We start from the raw sequence: 21,660 nt of genomic DNA on the forward strand, positions 1-21,660 counted from the left end.
CCCGGCGCCTTCGTCACACATTGAGCTACAATCTTCACCTTTCATTTCTCGACCACACGCTCAGGTAGAAAGCTCTCCGGGAGATACTGTGATGAGATTACAATGAGTTTCTCCCTCAGTAAAGAACTTCAGAGTCCAGGGATGAAAGAGGCTGGATTGATGGGAGAGATGATTACTTGTCATGGGTATAAAAATGGATGGAGCAGCAAGGATAGTTTGAGAGGGAACTGGAGAGAGATAGGATTTTTTTTTCAACCACTTTAAGATAGCTCAGCCTATTTTTTATTTTGAAATGAAGTGCTGTGTGAGCAGTTTAATGGTCTTACTGTGAGTGGGGCTGGGTCTCCCTGAGGCCTATAGAAAGATTGGTGTGAAATAGGAACATGCAGGTCTCGCCTTGAAAAGTACCATTGTAGGGAGGAATACTGAACCTATACAGCTTTCCTCAGGTAATCCCAATAGATCCCTACTCTAGGGCATGTCTGCGTCTCCCTGTTTTTGTTCGAACTGACACTTTGGGAGGTGTTAAGCTAGGAAAAAAAATCTGTCAAGGGAGCTCAACGTTTGGGAAACACTGTCATTGTAGATGTTTGTGGGCTCTGGCTAATTCCTTCAGACTTTCCCCCTGGATCTTCTAACGGCTGTGTGTGAATATTTTATCCCCTCTGATAGTTTTTCCTGTCAGCCGTCAGATAGGCTCCAATCAGCAGCGCGGGGCTCTGGAGCATGAAGCTGTGTGATTACAGCCTGAGACCGGGTGGAAACGGAGGGGGTAAACAACATGGCTGTGCAGCTGTCACACTTTTCAGGGCGTCAGGTGCGTTACAGCCTATACGTACCACAGAGGAGGCCCAAGCAGCTCCTATCTGATGCAGAGAGAGGTGAGAGATCACCCCGTTTGGCATCTCTCCGGGACAGTTTGCAGGAGAGTGAGGGTGTTAACATACTAAGCTCCAAGGTAGGAAGAGAAGGGAGGTCAAGGAGATGAGTCAAAATAATGTGGCAAGCGGGACGAGCCAATGGGATATCAGCTGAGGTTAATGTATGAGTGCTAGAACGCTGCAGGATTGGCTATTTACAATATATCACAGATGTGGAAGAAGAGACACTTGAAGAAGTCAAATGGCTGTAAAAGTGATGCTTTCAAAAGGAACAAAAGGGCTCTCGTATCTATTTAGAGGCGCTGCATAGGATGTCAACTACAAGACTATATAGACTGGTGGAGAGAAGAAATTGAATTCATTAGGCAACCTGAAAATTTAATCCTCCTCTCTGCTCTGTAATTTACTTACATTTACTTGTCAACCACGTCATGCCAAAAAGCTCATAACTTGTGAATACGCATTTGAATATTGTTATCTTCTCTAGAGTGATTATACTTTACCTTGTAAAACTCTCACTGTACTCCAGCTAAAATACGACTCGCCTTTTAAAAAGCACGTTACGAGGCACTCCGCAAAGTCACAGGATAGACAAAATGGCTCAGAGACTCATTTGATTGCCACCCTCAGAGATCAAGTGTCTCTGTGTGTTATTAATGGCTGTTGTCAGCGCCCACATACTACAATTCTGCATTGCATTAATCTGAAGAGACACAGGGTCATTCTGGGTAATGTGGTTCTCGTTTTTTTTCTGTGCTGCTGCTCACTCTCCTGGAAGACTGACATGGGCAGCACCTGGAGGACTAAGGCAGAACAGTAAGCTATTGATTTCTGAATTAACTTGACAGGTTACAAAGCACTCTCTGAACTCTGAGCAGCACTGCTGCTTTTTGTAGATCACCTGGTACTTCTTTCTTACTGGACATTGTTTTTTGGTTGGTTTTAAGAATTGTCACATCCATCATCACACAAAACACGCACCAGTGGAAAATGAAGACAGACACCGACTGTACCTGTACCTGTGCTGTCGTCATAGACCACGGTGACCGTTCTCCACTTGAAGAAGTGCACCAGGTCGAGAATGGCTCTGCTGAGGGAGGAGAAGTCAGGGTATAGGCTGACATAGTACGAGTCCCTGTTGTCTGACACCTGATGCTTCCACTTGGTCTGGATGTGGGGCACTCCCAAAGCATTGCAGATGGACTGGACCGCGTTAGCTGACGAGCTGTGTGAGGGGCCAAAAATGGCCGCCACACCTAAGGAAAGCTGGTCACATGCTGACGGGGTAGCAAGGAAAAAGAAAACAAAAGAAAACAAAAAGACAGTTAGTTTCATGTTTCGGTTATGCTTTTAAGTTTCACTATATCTCATATTCTCTGCTCAATTTTTTTCTTTTTTTTGTCCACATGTCACCTGAAGCAACCAAAACATAAACAGAACCGGTGCTTAATAATTTCCTCAGCCCAGCGGATAATCTTAATTCCGACTGTGGAATTTTCTTTTATAGCCGCTAGCGGTTCGGAGCGTTGTTTATACAAGCTGGACCTCTGTTTGGGTAGGAAGGAGAACATCTTTCACACTGTTCCACTGTGGTTGTGATTGATGTGGGCAAACAAAGAGAGGGAAAAAAAAAGATGGGAACACTCGGGGAAAAAAATAGCAAATTAATAAGCCTCGCAACTGTGAGGACTTCACAAGGTATCTTTGGTCATTTTTCTCCCCTTCGTTTGCTCAACTCTCTTTAAACTCTGTCAATTAGTAGCCCATTTTAACAAATAAATGTCAAGTCGTTTGTGGATGTAAACTGCATTAGTGGTTAGATGGGGCGAATAACAGAAAATATTCAACGATTTACTCTGTGGTTTTATCTGGAATCACTGCCCGGTTTACACGTTCATAATAATAATAATGATGCAATAATCTTCTTTACTGTGAGCAGTAAATTGAGATTTCAGACACCATGAACACAAATGCTTGTCCATCATCAGCGACCAACAGGGCAGGTTTTAGGTTTCCTCTACAAAAGGTTGATGCATTACACATGGGCTTTACAACATAAAAATACAAGCTATACATGGATATTACTTTTATCCTTTTAACTGATAAAACATGAATCGATTTGACACTCAAATAGGAAAGTAGAGTGTGCAGCGTTTGTCTGAATGGCTACCTGTAAAATACTAATTCACGTAAGAACAAAAAGCACTCACAGTGAGATTCAGCTAAACGTCCTTTCCATTCCTCTTGACTCACCTTTCCGGGAAGCCTCAAAGCTGTCAAAGATGTTTATTCTCTGGATGTCATAGGTCAGCGTGGTGTTGGGGAGCAATGTGCGGTTCCTGTTGATTGTGTTCAAGGCAAATTTAAAGGCTAGTTCCTCTGCTCCCGAGGGGCCGCTCTCAATGGATTCAAATATTCCTCCTGAGGGATAAAAAGCAGGAGAGAACAAGACGTTTGAATGGCGAGTCCAGCCTCCTATAATTGCCATAGATTCCTTAACACAAGAAACCTTCAAGTAAATGATGGATATGATGCAGGCAATTACAGCTCAAGCAGTGCATCATTTTTTAAGTATTTGTACTCATATTATTGATGCTGCTGTGTTCAATGCTTTTCACAGCTCAGTCTCATGCTGACATGAAACAGATTTACAATGCGGAGTAGGCATTTGGATCCCTGCTGATTTGCATTCTGTGGCAGTCGTCGGCGTAATTATAGGCAATTAGTTGCATTGGGAGGTGAGTTCAGGGGTGGTTGCCCTTCTTTAACTCCCTCGCTCAGCCTTGACAGAAAGGTTCACTCTACCAGTTGTCCCATTGATTTAAATGATTCTCAAATGAGATGCGAGCAAAGAAAGCTGGGCAAGAGCAGAGGGAAATTAAAGTGAAAAGGTAGACGAGAGAATAAGAGCCACGGGGGAAATCAGAAACATATTTAAAGTGGGTATAAATAGAGGCAAGTCAGAAAGACAGATAACGAGAAGGTCAATCAAATCAGAAATTAAGATGCCATTGGGGCATTTTTAACAACACTAATTAAAAACATATGAACCTAACTGTATATCTCACTGTTTACTCGGTTGGTTCTGTTGCTGTCTGGCAAATCTTGTTACCTTTTTGGTGTCTGTAACTGATGAAATAAAAACTTTTACATAACCAAACTATTTGCGCAGACACTATAATTACTGCTGCAAAGAAAGGTGTTGTCAGTTTAAAATAGCATTCTTCAGAACTGTCAGTTATTCTGAGCACAACAGGGACAATTAATGCTCCAGCTGGTCTATTTATGCACTTCAGGATCCGAGACAAAGAATATCAATGTTTAAAGTGAGCCACTACAAATGTGTCTTGTTTTCTGATTATGTCAAGCATAATTTATCTGCATGTATTTACACTGGACTTGGTATGCTTTCTCCTATTTTCTGTCTTTGGGATCCTGTTGAAATTGTAGATGGTCCCGTTAAACACAGGTGATGCAAGTCATTCTTAGACTGCTATAAACACCCATCTCACACAAGTCTTGGATCTTTAGGATGTCAATTAGAGCAGCTATCCCTACAGTAGTTGCTCTGGCTTTGACCCAACCTTCTGTTTGCAAGCCATTTCGAGGAACGCTGGCTTAAAGGAAGAGGAGCTTGATTCACAAAGTGGATAAACTAAGGGAATGCACCAAAGAGGAGAATAAAAAAGGATCATTTTGAACTTTGAATCATAGGAAGTTTTAAAATGTTTTCCTGGAATTGGGTATAAAAAATTGCACCAAATTTGCATGTTCTGTTTTGTTTTGTTTTGTTTTTAATGGGTTTTAGGAACATTTATGAAAATATATCAGTGTTCACATCATCTAATCCACAAGCCAGCCACTCAGCACATATGCAATTTCAGGTGTAACTGGGGTCAGAGAGAATTTTCACACATCCATCAACAGGATGAGGTAAAACTGCGTGAAAGGGGGTCTGATATGCAGCATTATGTAGCATATTACTCTGTGTTTGCATGTATAAATATGGACACTTGCTTTTAATGTGTTTTTATCCCAACTGCAAAGCACTTTGTCACTGTGTGTTGTTTTTTTTAAGTGCTATACATATACAGTTATTATTCTTCTTAATATATTAAATCACACCAACAATATTTGAATGTGCCTGTGGTGAAACAGCTTTGGAGTCAATCAGCCACTTTCAGCTATGAAAATAGAAACATAGGAAGACAACACATTTCAACAGCTGATACACCTTTGAAAGTGGTCTAAATCCCATGAAGGCTATACAAAAATCAAACTTAAAAGAGAATGCATGAGGGGGGAAAGATGAAAGGGTGTTGTGAAAGGAGCTCTGAGAAACACTCCAGAAGACGAGAGCAGAGTTCACGAGTCCTTCTATGGATCCCATCCTCTTGGAGGACAGAGAGTCAGTTTGACTGAATCCAAAATGAAAAACTTTAAAGCCTGTTTATTGATTCAATTATACGGAGCAAAGGGGGAAGTAAAACTGAAAGAGTGGCACATTTTTTGAAAGAGTACAGAAAGAAAGAGGGCTTTACAGTAACAGATAGCGGCTATAAATAGCATCTGGCCATGGCAGGCAGTGATAGAAAATGAGAGCAGGAGGGCAAAGAAGATGTCATTAACCCGGGGAAGGGAGCTTTGTCACTGTCACCACAGTACAGCCATATATTGGGGGTTCTTACTTTATTTTATGGAATTTTCATTTATATATAGCCCAGTCCAGCATTGCAGTTTGTGATAAGAGATATGTACAAAGTTAAGAAGGCAATGAAGCACACATTCTGAGCGTCACTGTGTCACTCAGTGAGCTGAGTTAATGATTTTTTCATGTGTAAATCCTCCTCCTATACAGCGATGTGATGCGAACATGTTGCTATTCATGGCTTTTCATTTTACTGAAATGACACATTAATCTTCAAAGAAGCGAATACCCAAAAATCACCATTAAAGATGATAGAAATCATGTCAGTCTGACCTAATAGATAATTATTACAGTATAGCCCTGAGGGAGCAGGCTGAGCTCCACTGGGCTGTTGAAAATTAGCATAAGGGCTTTAGGTTATGCACATCTGATTTCCCTGGCAAGCTGTATGTCTTGGGCATGCTGGTTTGATAGAAATCATGTACCTTAAGAACTCAGAGAAGAAACATTAAATAAAAGTCTGTAGAGGATAACATAAAATATTTACAGTTAAATTTCAAAATGCTAATAAATGGAATAGCAATGGTTATCGTTTGCGTTAGTGCTCCTTTGAATCTAATGTGCTACATGAATCCTTGGTTTTCATTTGCACTATTGATTATAGAGACTAATCCATCTCGTGCTCCTTCCCAAAGTAGATGTTATGCATCTTTCAAGAGACATAAGTGACATTAAAACCCATACGAGTTAATGTATATTTACCTTGTTTAAAGTCTAATAACACTCTACCTATTATATTTGCATTTATCTTCTCCTTTCTCTTGTTTTTGTGGTCCGTGTGACTGCAGGTGTGTGAGTTGCAGCTGAGATAATCAGCCTGTGTGTGTGCATGTGTGCGTGTGTGTGTGCATGTAAGAATTATAGAGCTTCCATCACTGGGATTGGTTTGAATTATGGTGCAAATGAAAGCTCTGAGTGAGTTATGAGCTGGATAATCACTCTGACGAGAAAACAGGGCCCGCTGATCGGAGTGTTTCAGTGTGCCTGGATATGTGTGTGCCTGTGTGTCACTGAAAGAAAGAGAGAAAGACTGAGCGGAAAGTCAAGACCAAAGCGTAATGCGGGAGGGTGTCTGTATACTTTCCTCCCTTTTAATGTTTTATCACTGTTAATGAAGTGTATTTTGGATTACAATTCATGCAATAACTTGCTCACTGGCTTAATATCTCTCAGAAGTTAAGTTTGTTCTAAATTAACTTCTGTACACAGAAAAAGTACATCTCTGAAGGGCATACTTGAAAAACACTAGTAACAGACAACCTTGAAAATCACATTCAGTAAAGTCTATCTGCTGATCACATGCTGTTTGGAACAAAGATTAAAGCTAAGACTTTTTTTTTTATTACTTTGTTGAATTGTGAGCACTTGCGAAGCATTGCAAACTGTGAATGAAAATACATTTAGCACAATTAGCTCTCTCTACTGAAGGATGCTCTTGTACAATGAGAGATGGGAGTTAGATATGTTGCCATGGCGACTCATGCAGCTATGCTATGGCTGAGAGGCACCGACACTTTTGGCATGTGAGGAGCTGATTGGTGGAGGAAGGGCATTGTGATAGTGTGTACGACCTGTCTCTGTGACTAATGACCAGCAGTGCAGCTGCAGGATGGCAGTGGGCAGTCGGGTGGCTGCCATGGCAACATGCGAGCAACCGCGTTGCTAAGGCAAATGGCCCAGGTATGCGCATGAAAGCCTTCAGTCTGGCTGCAAGATCTCCACCCACCACACCCCAACATCTACCACACCCTAACCCGCTGGCCCGTTTCTTCCTTCCTCCATCTTTCAGCCAGAGAGGATCAGTGCAACAGGCAGGAGGCAAAAGTGATGGAAACGCTCCATAAATATCCCTGAAATTCCCAGTGGGAGCGCACCCTGACATGTTTGGCGGTGAATGGGACATGATGCATGAAGGCCTGCAGAGATTCGCCGCCCCTGGTCATTAATCTGAAGCTCCCCTTCTTAGAGCTGATGACTGACCTTCCTATGCCACACAAGAGCCAATTCTATCTCGACCTGAAGATCCCTGAAAATCTGACCAGCACACAGGATACTCAAACTCTGCTGGAAGCGCTCTCGTGTTATGACAGCCAATCATAAAAAAAAATCTTCTGCAGTCTGTACAAAAATTATAACTATTTGGATCACTGCAGGATGTTGGCTTATTTGTCAGATACTTCTTGTAAATATTCATTGCTTTTGGAGGTGTGACATTCTTCACTATTTTAGTCTGTGTGCACGATAAGAGATGCATGCTGTGTTTAAACATTTTGTAGCCAAGACTATACATGCCAATGCATTGTTTGGCAACTACATCCTTTATGGTCTTATTATCTTGATGAGCATTAATACTGAAAGAGCAAGACAGAGGACAACTGTAAAACTAGCAAATAAAACAATATTGTGTTTAGAAAGATGCTCAATACATTTTTGGTTGTGTCTAGTGAGCCCAAGAGTAGCACTTTAGAGTGTGATGCAGGCAACATGTGAAATGTAGCTGAGGAACAAATGAGGAAGGAATCAGCAGCGACCTGATAATTAACGAGCTGTTAATGAGCAGCTCCTAAATATAACTCCGAATCAAGGACTAGATGATGAGGGGTTGCCAGAGATTGATAAGTCAATACGTTTAGGTGTATCAAAATAACTGTGATGTTCGTCACTGGTGGCACAAAATCAGGAATGCACATTTACTGCAAAAGTACCAAGCATAGTTAAAACAGAATATGATATACAGCATAAAAAAATAAGGAAAAAAAAACAAAACAAGTACTACCAATCAATAAAAAACAAATCTATAATCAGCTAGCCCATTCAAAGCTGAAGATGAAACCCATAGGAGGTATTGTGTGTGAACAACAGTTTTTATCTAGCTTGTCTGGCTTGTTGCTGTTTTCTCCAGAATAGAATCACTCCTGTCACCTTAAAGCCTCTTGACACTGGGCTGGACTGTCACCTGCCACTGCTGGATGCTAAGACTCAGAGTGAGTCACACACTTGAACATACAAGTGCAAACAGACACAATCACGCACTTCGAAGATTGAAACTAAACAAAGCTGTCATGCAAGAATCCACTGAGTACAAGGAAAATGTGGCTGATGAGAGAATTTATAGCTCCCGCCTGCAGCATTTAAAGATGCCTAACTTGAGCTGAACTCAGAGTAATAATGAGCTTATCCATTGCAAAAAGATCAATTTCATCAATCTCTTATAATGAGCACATACTGTCTTCAATTAGAATGTGTGCCATGGCCCTCATCCCTGACCCGGCTCCAAGTGGGAAACCAGTGATCATATAACATGTATTAATTCCAGGCGCTGGCAACAGATGTGCTAATTTGCTAGGCTCTCTCTATTCATAATAATGTGCCAGCTCCCTCCTCAAAGTATGTGCTAATTTGCAAGGGCTTATTGTGGATGTGCTAAACTACCGGCTGACATTTTGTGTGCTAATTTGTCAAGCAGGGACCCCTTTTGGTACTAATTGTGCCAAACTGTGAGTACACTTCCACAGGCCTTGAATTGCTGAATTCCTAAATGACTTCTGTCTGCTAGCGGTTTCCAGCCTCTTCACTGCTCTCGAATTGTGAAAGCAACTGAAAAGAAATACCAACTACTGTGAAAATAAGATGTATAAGCACTAAGTGCTCACACTCGCCTGCACACATAGGCATATAAGGGTGCACACACACATTCTGACTATTCACAGAAAATATGTGCCTGCACTTGAGATTGCACAACCTCCCTAAAGAAACACGTTCTGTGGATGTTTTGCTGTATGACCAAACGCGCTCAGATAGATACATGCTACGAAGCTTGTTAAAAAGCTCCTTATAAACCCATAAAAAGGTCACAAAGGAGTTTAATACTAATAATGGTTACTTTATTTTTTAAAAATTGCTTTAAAATTTCAGTTAGTATCACAAATCTGTTTCCCACATTGCACACTGCACACCCCCAGTGAGAATCTCTTCCCAAACAGGCATGCAGAGAAATCATTTTTTACCCCAAAATGATTTATTAACATTACAGAACAAGAGGAGATAATTACATTTCGGGCTACATTAATATTTTATATATTATCAGAACTGTATGTATATTAGAACGTATTAAAAATGGTTTAAAACAATCTAATGACAATTCCCTATTTTCCATGGGGGTGGTTAGATGAGAGGTATTTCAAAAAATATCTGCTGACACTTCTGCTACACACAAATCATCAGAGGTACACAACAAAAGACATTATGGTTGTTGTAATATGAGATGTACACAGGTGGTAACACCTTTGAGCTCTTGCTGAGGCATCATTCAGTGGTGCCTCGGGAAGAGGAGTCATTTTCACTCTTCGCAGGCAAATAGCTTTCAGTTGTCTTTATGTTGTTTCTCTGTGGGGAACATTGAAAGGCTTTTTTTTTTCTCGCCTCTGTGACAGATACAGAGACTGGGAGTTTATTGGGTGACAGGCAACAGTGCTTTGGATTAAATTGGGCTTCTACGTTTTCTTATGTACATGATCACATCTTCCTCTTTTGCTGCCATTGGAGTCAGTTCTGTCATGGCAAAACATTGTGAAATTCACCATCCTGACTGGGAACTGTCTACTATCTTAACGTCTGTGCTTTGAGGGCCATGAACAAGCCAAAGTTGGAGGTGCACTTATGCACATAACTTTGGTTACCTATGCTAAATTGACAAAATATGGTCACTGGTCTCCTTGGATCAAGTAGAGGATTTTTTTCAAATCCTTTTTTTTTTTTTTTAAATGGAGTATCTGGATTTAAACATTACATTACCAAAGCATTACAGCCAATCAAAATCTGTAAAGATATGTAGGGATGCACCAATGAGAAGCTTTAATTACACTGGTAATTTTCTTTTGTAACTTTTCATTGGCTTGTGTAATTTAGCATTTCACTAATGAATACCAATTCAGTAAATTTGCATTCTTTCATGTACTTATTTGTCGTATTTTATTTTATTATATTTTATAAAGTTTGCAAAGCAATCTTCATGTTGAGCTCGGATGCTGCCTTACATATAAAAGATTCCCGGCCTCACAGTGAGGAGAAAAGCTTACTAATTTAACACTGGTTCCGGAGCAGTACGTGGTATCAGCAGCTACCTGAAGCCAAGGTTTCTGTATCGTATCAGAAATAGAAAAAATCGGAGCAGTACATCCCAAGAAAGAAGATCATATCTCAGCAAGTGTGTTAACACCAAACTTGGTGTACAGACTCGGCAACCCTTACCAAGGTTGTGAAAACTATGTCTCGGTGAGGTGCTTGGCCCCCTCATTGCTGCAGCATGATTTTTTAATGCATTCTTCCCACCTGCCCAACTGTTCCAGGGTATACCATGAAATATTCAGGATACTATGGAAATAAGATTTATTTATTTATTTGTGGGGGAAAAAAAGTCTTTGTGCATTGTTTCCACATTTTGTGGTGAGGTATGTAAATGTCTTCGGTTCATCATCATCAGAACAAATATACACTTTGCAGTTGTGATGTACTTTATATTACAGCTGCAGCATTGTATTTTTATTCTGTATTTTAGAGGGGGCTAAAACAAAAAGTCTTATTTGACTAATGCACATGCATTTGGGGAAAAATACAGTGGCTTTCACACACTGTAGGTTTTATGAGCCTTAGAGCTCTCAGACTTCCCATCTGAATTCCATGTATAAACATGAGCATTCCTAAAACTGCAGTCACAAGGTTATGCAGTTCACGTAAATAATACAAATCTCAAAAGTGCAGTCAGACACTTTTTCTGCCCACACAGAAAATATGTGATTTGTGTCTAATATACAGGCCATAGGGACTGAGCAGCGCAACTTATTTAATAGAATGTTTCCTGCTGCTTCATGCCTCACCTGTCTTTGCCATTTCTCTTGGTATGCCTCATCTTTTTCTCTACTCTATGAAACAAACCCACACAAACACACACACAGGGTCTTTCTCACTCCCTCAGACTAGAGTACATCTCATGGTGGCCTCGGCAGGTGACAGATGGCGACCTCACAGCACTGCTCACTGTAAACTGAGTTTTAATCAAGCCTAAGCACGTGTGAGAGATGCTAATTATCCACTGCAGGCTAAAGGAGTCCAGCCTGGAGAACATTGTGACCATGCATGTGCATCCTTGGTTTATATTAATTTTCCCCACTGTGATAATATCGCCATTTACGGCATCGCAACTGGGAAGCGTAATGCAGGATGGATTGGGTGTGTTGAGCGTCCCTGGATACTTCAGCCCTCAAGCTGTATCACTCAACAAAATAAATATAGATAAGAACTTGACTAACAGTAATCTCACAGTCTTAAAAGTTAAGCATAGGGATTTCTAACTGTCTCCAGCATACTTGCCAAAAAGCAGGGTGTTAAGACACTCATCTCACTATCGCACCATTTCTTAACATTTCGTTTCAGGCGCTAAAAACACTCCGATATAGGGAGAATATTTTAACAGGATAGCCTTAACTTACAACACATATAACATTTATCATATGTATCCAGCCCTGGTGCAGAGCCAAAAAGAAGTTCAATTTATAATGCTGCAATTAAGTCTCGGCAAATTATATGAGAGTCTATTGTCCTCCTTGCTCCTTTTGCTGCACTCATTCTAATTCGCACTGTTCTCTTGTTCATCAAAATGGCCCTGTATTACACCCTTACCAATGTAATTTTGAACAAAATGGCTAGTAAATTAGACTTTCTTTCTTGTAGAAGGGCAGATGTTATCTCCCGTTAGAGGCAAAGGTCAAGAATTAATTCAGGAGGCAGCTCTTTAATTCTAACAGTTGGGCTTTCACAGGGCGATGGAGAAGGGTAGAAAAATGAGCCCGTTCGCTGGATTTACTGAATCTAATTATAATAATTTTTAATCTTCATAAATTTAGAGATCTTTGCAAAGAAGGGCATTATTGTTTTCAGGGAGATAATGACATGGATGCCTGGAAACTTTAACAAGCCAAAAAGATATTGAGGGAAAAAAAGAAAGAAAAACATATGTGCAGTGGATAAGTGGATAAGATTGCATTAACAGCACTAACAGCTAGTGGGTTGCAATACGTTAAAACAAGAGTGTTTTTCCTCTGCAGTAAATCTATATTAGTTAACCAGAGCTATTTCTGCTGTGAAAATGAAATGGAGAGTGTAGAGGTAATAATGATAGCATATGCTCTATATGTTGGGCACAATTTAAATGGTGATAAAAGCCCAAATACAATGTTCCTTTTCCAGACTGGGTGTACGAAAATGAAAATATTCGACTGAAAAGGTATTCCTTGCTTTGAAATTGAGGTTTCGACTTTGTATGCCAAAGTACGGGGATTTTCATCATTGTGTGCAAGGACGCTGAGATCAGGAGACAGGGAGAAGTAAGGTTTGATCGCAGTGAGACAGAACAAAGTAGAGGAATGACAAGCAGACAAGCTGAAAGCCAAAGGGGAAACAAAGACGACATGGAGAGGAAGGGCAGTGAAGGACAAAGGCAAAGAAATGGAGAAAATAAGAGGAAAATGGACAGAAAAGTCTATTTTCTGGATATTAATTCGATGCTGAAAGTGCACCTCAGCATGATACTGTCTCCTCACAGCCCATCAGATTGGTTTAGAAAACAGCAGGCCATTATGTCTAAAGTCAGAGCTAGATGCAGGTAGATGGGTGTGCTGTCAAACAAGCAAAAAGAGGAATTTTGACTTGGGAAGAAAAGAGAGAGACAGAAGAAGAGAGAGCTGGGTGGGGCACAGAAAAAATAGATGAGGGAAGGAAACGAAGAGGGAGAAATTGAGAATAAAAGAGGTCACCGGAGGCAGATAAAAGACACTCAATTAAACGACTGAATGGATGGTGCATTAGACCCGAACGGACACCTGCACCCCTCCTCTCTCCCTCAGCCACAGGGCAGGAAAATGTCAGCTCCTAGTTTGGGTTCATCAGCCTCCCATCAGCCACTGTTGTACACAAGCTAGCTGATAATCAGAGCTACAGGTACACTTTGCTGCAAAGGTGTGTCAATTTGTCTTGCTTGTTCTGCAAACACAGGCAGCTGCGCAGTAGCAAAGAGAGAAAGAAATGAAAGAGACTCGCACACTGACTTTAGCAGGAAAATAGCCAGAGGGCAAGTGATAAAAAAAAAAGCAGATTAAAAAGCAAAGCTCCTCAAATATGTGCAGTTGTGTAGTTTTTCAAACTAAATAAGAAAACATCTTTTCAGGATAAAAGCAAAAAGGCTAAAGAGGTGAAATGGGTGAAAAATGAAGGCTCCTGCTTTAATCTTTCTCCTGATCTGCTGCTTCTTTTTTTTTTTAAGGTAATTTCACCATTTCCCACATTCAATCGAACTCTGTTGGGTAGCAAATTCAGGGTTCTTTGTCATTTTTAAAAAGCTGTGGGTATATCTCATGGGAAGCTGTGTAAGAGAAATGGAAGCAATTGGCTTCATTATGTCTCTTCAGGCTCTTAAAATAAATTGTGCAAGATGGGAATATCAAACCAAGCCTATTCCAGTCCACTGTTATGTTTGGAGAAGGGCCAGATTTAGTAGGTCATTTCAATTGGATTGTCTCTGAGCGTGGATGACAAACAGCAGAACACAATCAAAACCTACTGCAGCCAAGCCAGGTAGCATTAAAGCCTTATCTTATCTTATTAAAGCCTCAAAAAATGCTTTTGCAAACTCTGTGGTTTATTTTGCTTTATTTAATAATTCTTAGGCTTTCCTATACTGTTGCGTTTTTTCCCCCCTCACATATGTCTAATCTCATCTTTTCATTCAAAACTGTCATCAAAACAACATCAGAAAGCTACCCAAACACTTACAAACCCTCTGAGTGAAAGCAGAGAAAAAATAAATTCAACATTGCAGGGGGAGGCATTTTGCATAGCCCTTGTGCAGCCTTGACAATGGAGCGTCATGCTGGTTCAAAGAACATGATTTTAAGTAAGCCTGCCTCAATATGTCCTCCCACAGAGCCCATTTCCCCCTGTGTCCTTGGTTCACACAGAGAAATGTTCATACATCTGACATTCTATGCTGTCAATGGGAGCCCGAATTTTGCTTTCTCTCCTTCAACCCATAGCTCCGCTCCTTCTTTTATTCCTTTATTCAGCTGGCTGGAAATGAAGGTGAATCACCACATCCTGACCTGTTCGGTGCCTTGCATCATAGCCAACACAGCCGGAGGGCTTTCTGCAATCGATTGACTTCAGAATCCCATGTAGTTTGGACGTCAATGCTATCGTTTATGGCATATATGCCTTCAGAAATGTTTACCTGATCTGTGTGTTTGAAATTCACATCTGACTGCCTCAACTTAAGGCACAGCTTTAAAACACTAAAACTATGAGTACATATTGGTAAACAAGCCCTTCAGCAAAAAAACAAAACAAAAACAACAACCCACGACCAACAAAAGGCAATCAGAGACTGTCTTAATGCATTAATCATACAACAAATACACTGTAAACATTTACTAACAATTAGCCCCGTTGCCATCTTACTGTAATAAACAAGTGACAAGCCAGGTTTTATTTTCTTTCTATTAAGCAATCACTTAAAAGGCAATTAGTGCACTTGAGCTAGTATAAAGTTAAAGATCTTGCACCTTTTACCTCCTGTTACAGTAAAACACAAAACATGACATGTTGTTCCTGCTCCTGAGTGGTCTCCTGTGACAACACTGGAAGTACAGCCAGTTCAGAAGTGTGGAACACTTCAAAACCATGTGGTCCTGCTCAAGCTGCTGCTGCTTGTGGCTGTTTAAGTCATTAATTCACAGCACAATGCAATATTAGCACAATCCCTCATATTCTGCTTTGAGCACACATTTGCTTTTTATTTTGTAATATTCATGTTTGAATTCTCACAGATGGTAACCTGTGATACGCGAAAAGGGGACATCCGGGATTTGGCACTCCTTATTTGCTATGCTGCCAGTTTTCCTTCCTTTATCAATATTCAACGAAGCAACCCAGCATGCTGATTTTTATTGATTCACACTATTTTATAGTCTATTTGAAGTGGAGACAAACCCAACATGTCCACACGACTGGCTAATGAAAACACATTTTGGGTTTTAGTTCTTCTAAGGAACTACAAGGACATTTGTGTTACCAACCTATTTTCAGTTTTTCACTTCTATAAAAGCTATTTCATGCATATCTGCAGTCCCAGGCAAATTTTCAACTTGCTAATATGATACTGCTGACATTTATTCAGAGATGCAGTGCATGACTCCTGGCCTCCCACTACATTTCCACATACTCTACTGTCCTTTCCGTCTCTCTTCATAGAAGCCATCAAAAAACCGTAATAAAAGACCACAACTGAGAGTGGGCTGAGAGTGGACCGCTCTGAGGCAAACTAATCTATCTTTACTCTGTATACGCCTCAACACTCACTGTTTTTTCATCTCACTCACACTTTACACAGACTCTCTCTTTCTCTCTCTTTTCCTCTCTAACAAACACTCTTGTTTTTCTTACACCTCTCAGTGACTTCAAATTTACTTCCAGCTCCCTTGGTGAGATAGCGAGAAGGACAGTCCCACATGTATTAAAAGATGCAAAAGAAAAAAGGAAAAGAAAAAATTATTCCCTGTGAGTGCTTTCAGCTCCGACCTTCAGTCGGCTTCGAGCCACAGCAGCAACGCAGCAAGACGTGCTATAGGCTCTTCTCAAGGGACAGTTTCACAGAGCAATTGCACATATAACCTCTAACCCTTCTGATACCCGGCAAAATCCCTGAGTGACAACGACAAAGAGTGACAGACTGTGAATAATGAAAGCCGATACATAAGGCAAGCCTTGCGCTGGGAAGTAAAGGAGCACAGGTCTCAGATTTATTCTGTTTGATTTTCAACAAAAAAATAAATAAATAAAAGCAGACTGTGTTAAAAGAGGCTGTTTTGCAAGAAAGGATTACATTGCAAACAAGGTCAATCAGCTAAAGCCTCCTTCAATGTAAATAATCTTTTCAAAAGTTGCTGGTAAACCTCAAAAAAAAAAAAGAAAAAAGAAAAAAAGAAAAGAAAAAGACTTAATGCTAAGAAAAAAAAAACTAATTTCATACCTCAAAGATATTTGCCATTTCAAAATGGCAAGAAATATGTACCCTGAATTAATCACCATTGAGCCTTTTGTAACTGAGGCATGACAGCAAGACCTTCAAAGACTCTGGACTGTAAACATGTTTTAGAAATCCATCTAGATAGTTCTCTGCTTCAAGCCCATGTGTGGTGCTGCATGCTAATGTAAGACAGATCTCCTCTTTGTTCTTGAAACCCACGGTGGGTATTTTTATACCATGGAAATCATTTGCGAGCAGAGATAGTTTCATATTTCTATAAGCTTTGATTGGGTCAAGTGACACGTGAATATTTTAAGCAGCTTTGTGCCCATTTTAAATATGTTTGCTGTGAACATGCTGGCAGTGGGCCAGGGCACAGGGTGTTAGCCATAATTCCTGCAATCCTAAACTAAACTCCAGCATGCTGATAATTCAGGCTGGCAGAAAGCAAAAGCAAATAAAGTCAATTAACCACAAACTCCCATTGAACGTGTTCCCTCTATCCTTGCTCGTTTTCAACAACCTTCTAATTTTACCACCACGAGGGGATAAAGCGGTTTAAATATTAGACACCCAAAAGAGAGCCTATATTCTGGCACAGCATTGTGGAAGGAGTTAGATAAACTTCTCTTCTACCCGAGGGGATTGTGTCTTTTGCCAGTGGACTGGAAAAAAAAGCTTGATTTCCTTTCCAAAATGAAAAAGAATGTTGTGTTTTAGTCATAAATATTCCCACACGTCTGTACTGGGGAAATATAAGTATAAGCAGGAAATAAACAAATGAAATGAGTATCTCTGAGTCAACAATGCTTTCAGCAGGAGTTGACAGCCCAGGGACACACTGCATCTGCCAGCGCTGCTTCCAAATGGCAGTGATAAGGTTATCACTCAACCTCACAGTCACAGACCGACTACGGACATCAGAATTAAAAGGCGGTCTCAGTTTCACTGTTGATATTTCTCCAACTGAATTTCTTTATTTTTAGAATAACATGCGGGTCTGTAAGTCAAAGTCATCTGGGTTGGAATAGCAGATGTGATGACTCACTGCTTGTGTGACAGAACATTTGGGGGCAGCTAAATAGGATCATGCACAAAATGTTATTTGCATGGAAAAAATAAAAAAATAAAATGAGATCCTTCAGGTTATGGGACAGATTTGAAAGAAAACATTGAATTTCCACTTCACTGAATTTTAACAGGCCATCTGTGAGTGAGAAAAGCTGAGCTTTAGAAGCGCCTGACACTAAGCTATTTAATTATTTCAGGAAGCTGGTTCAGATGTTTCTACACAATTGGAATTTTATGTATTTTAAGCAGTTGTGTTTCAGATTATATTCAAAACGGGCATTTTGCATATTTATGTGTGCAGCCTTCATTGTAAGGGTGGGAAAAGAAAATTAAACGACAGAAACATTTTGTTCTCTATCCCAAAGACCCTTAGCAACATCAGTAGCTAAAAAAAAGTGTAATTCAGTGCTCCCAGAAGGCAAATGTGAAGTAGTAATGAAGAGAGAATCTTTTCTCAAGAGGTTTTTTATTACAACTTGTATGGGCTGGCTCTATTTTCTGCATCTAACTAAATAAATTACCTGTAAGATTTATAAATGAGGAACACTGAACATAATAACTCAACTCAGTATGGGAATGGGCTCAGCATATTTGCCTGCAGCTGGTGGCCTGAACACTGTTTTTTTTTTTTTTTCTTTCTCCTCCGACACTTGTCGCTCTACATGGTGAGACTGGAGCTATGAATGCAAAAGGTTGACTATGCCGTAGTGTTACAGTGTGTCTTTGTGTAGAGGTCTCAGCCTGACAGGAGAACAGTGGTTTTTACAATGTGAGCCGCCTGTCTGGGCAAAAGGGATCTTGGGGCAGGAAAGGAACAGACGGACCCAGGGGAGCTGACCTCCTCATTTAGCCAGCCTTCTGCAGGAGCAGCTGGGATTATCTGCTGAGTAAGCACATCCTCCAGGACAAGAAATGTACTGGATGGACTCTAATGTCTTTAAAGGGATTTGTAATTCTCCCGTGTGCATGCATGACTGACATGTTGTGTTATTTTTTATATAAGCTGATACATAAATCTCTATTTTAACTACATTTCTCTTTAGGAAACTCGGCTCTTTCAGAAGCAAATACAGACACATAAACTTGTTTTTCTAAGGAGAATGAATTACAGTGCAGAAAATGGAGCCATTTTACAATAGAGCGTGCGTGGCGCTTGAATGACAGATATTATAGTGCATAAAAAAACAAACAAAAAAACAAAGACTAAGTTGTTTATAGAAGGTGTATCAGTGTGTTGTGAAAAGGAAGAGTTGTTCAGCAACAGGCGGCCGTGCTGCCAAGTCCGTGCGACTAAACAAGCGCTTGTTCAGGACCACGGACAGAGCCCCGGCTCGTAGACGCGTGCCAGGCGCTCTGACTGTCACTTCCACCAGAAGAAGGAGAAAATATCAAGCATGGGTTCACCCAGGGCAAAAGATCTCAGTGACACGAAACACCTCTTATCTTACATGGTTCTGTCTGTCTTGCTGATACCAGATGCCTTACAGATCCAGCTTGTTAGCACAGGCGACATCTTTGGTATGGGGAGGTACACGTCTAACCTTTGCACTGATAAAACACGCACACACGAACTATAAATATGCATAAAGCGGTAACCATGGTCAGAATGATATCTGGATTTTGTCTCTTGGGAATGTTCGATATTATTTGCCGCCTTGAAAACTTTGATATTAGCCAGTGCAAGGACTTTACCGTCCTCCGAGGATTACTGAATAGACGCCCGGCGTCTGTCAGGGAACACGCGAGACGGGAAATCGCGCGTCTTGCTGAGGAAGAAGCAGGAAGACAAGCACATCCCGTTGCCATAGCGGCGGCTCTTGCGGACGCGGCCTGACTCTTAAACAGGACCCTCAGGAGAACTGGGGATTGTAAGGATGTGTTGTCAACACTTGATGACATCCGCTGTCGTGGCGGCTCCCCTGTCACTCCAAGATGTTCTCTGTAAATGCAACAGAGAGCGGCAGAAAGAGCCACCCTGAGACGGATCTAATTAAGCATCAGAGGAAGCCACGGGAGGCTGCGATTTAGTGACTTTCAGACAGGAACACGGGCGTTAATGGCACTGTTTTGAAGTTATGTACCGGGGAAAATTCGCCGTAGTGGCAAGTGTTGAAGAATTACTTCTTTAATCCTTTTAAAGTGTCTAATTAACTCACCAGGATATTTTTTAAAGGAGTGCCTCAACTTTTAGACTACCGAATTACACAGCTAATCTGAGACACAGTGTTGGGTAAGGGCACATCCAGTGAGCACTGGAAACAAGCAAGTATCTGTTTAAAAGGCAACAACCGTGTGAATTAAGCAAAATCGTGGGAATTCCCTGATGGGAAGCTCTTCGCTCTGATTTCGGATATAAAGTAGCCCGTTGCCCGGCGCATTGATCGACACTTTTCACAGATCAATAATTGATCCACTCTCGGAAAGCAAGCTAATGGTTACATGTAAACATTCACTGCAGAGGATGTGCTGGAGAGTCAGCAGTTTAAAAGACCTACGGGATGATTCAGGATGCAGGGTGAGGAGATTTAAGCGGCGGCTCTGGTGGTGAGCTTCATAGCCGTGAACTGTTGCATAGACTACTCCTGCCTTTAAGCGTCCAGAGTTACTGTAACGGTGATTTCAAGTTCACTGGAAAGCGTCATTCGTCGCTGATCGTATGAAGCACTAAATAAAATCCCACGAAGACACTGTTACGAAATACAGTGACATTATAAAGGCACACTATGAAATATTCGCCGGGCTAAACGCGATTTTAAAAGTGCAGACGATATTATTTGCAAACTCTTAACGGAAAACGTGACAAAAGTGGGACAAAAATATCTCCACAGCCTGCATCCCGCCAATGTGTCGTGCCGCTGTGGCCAATCTTATGAGTAGTTGTTGTGATTAGACATCGTAACGTCGATGATACATTGTTATAAACAGATTACTTACCAAATCTTAAAACGTGTGGCATCCCGCGAGAGTAACCAAGAAACAGCAGCAGAAGCGGGATCAGCCTGAGGTTGGACCTGAAAGCAAGACTGGTTATCATCAGATGATGGGAGGTAATCTTCATGTTGTTTTAAAAAAATGCACAGTGGTTATTCCCCTCGGTGCGCGGGTTCGATTCCCTCGTAATTCTTCTACGGTTGTTGGGCAAGGCAGGGTAACGGCGGCCCTGGATGCGCAAGATCACGGCATGGTCACTTGCGCTTTCCCTAAATCCATTAGCAGTCCCGGCATGATTCCTTCCCCTTCCCGTTCTCCTCTTCCTTCTTCACTGCGCCAAGAAACAGCAATCCTCGGGGTCGCGGGACGGCGGGACATCCATGTCGAAGGGTACGGATCCAGTGGGGAGGAGGGAGCCCAAGCATGGGCTATAGGTGAGGAACTGGAGTGGGTTGGAAAGGAGCTAGACAGCGCCAAGCAGAGGATACAGCAGCGATATGCACCCCCCTATGAGGCGCTCTGGGTTCCTTGCGCTCCCATTATACTGCACTGCTGCACAGGCTCTGACGTCGAGCCAAGGTTAGTATTGTGAACGCGCAACAGAGAGCGAGAGAGAGTGAGCGCGACTGAGAGAGAAGGGGAGAAAGGGGAGATGGAGATAGACTACAGATAGAAAGACGGAGAGACATGCCGAGCAGGGAGGAGGCAAATAGAGCGAGGGATGGAATGGCGGAATAAGGGAGAAAAATAATTGAAAGCTAGCAGTGTAAAACTTTAATTCTCTCTTCGTACCACGTTTCTAGGAAGCTGTTTCCCAGTTTCCTCTCATAACTTGCCCACCAAGTTCGCAGGCATTTATAGGTGTGTCTATAAATGTGCAATCGTTAAAGTGCACACGGTAATGGTAGCTAACTTTTGCAACCAGTTCAAATCACTACCAGGTTTGAATGCACCCATGAAGGCAAAGTAAATCTGAGACAGGAGGCTCTGGACTA

General features: G+C 41.3%; 1 protein-coding gene across 2 annotated transcripts in view; it reads right to left on the reverse strand.

The window, feature by feature from the left end:
• LOC120724866 (glutamate receptor ionotropic, kainate 2-like) overlaps positions 1-21,660 on the reverse strand; it is a 64,281-nt gene extending 42,621 nt beyond the window's left edge. The window contains exons 1-3 of one of the 2 annotated variants that reach the window (XM_040017345.1): positions 20,669-21,660; positions 3,135-3,302; positions 1,895-2,158 (exon numbers count right to left, since the gene is read on the reverse strand). In XM_040017345.1, the coding sequence (XP_039873279.1) occupies positions 1,895-2,158; positions 3,135-3,302; positions 20,669-20,792 (556 nt within the window). In that variant the 5' untranslated portion in view covers positions 20,793-21,660. The remainder of the gene's footprint in view (positions 1-1,894; positions 2,159-3,134; positions 3,303-20,668) is intronic. The other variant, XM_040017346.1, reaches the window with a different exon arrangement.

Source organism: Simochromis diagramma, unplaced genomic scaffold, assembly GCF_900408965.1.
Source record: "Simochromis diagramma unplaced genomic scaffold, fSimDia1.1 OVJJ01000802.1, whole genome shotgun sequence".
NCBI lineage: Eukaryota > Metazoa > Chordata > Actinopteri > Cichliformes > Cichlidae > Simochromis > Simochromis diagramma.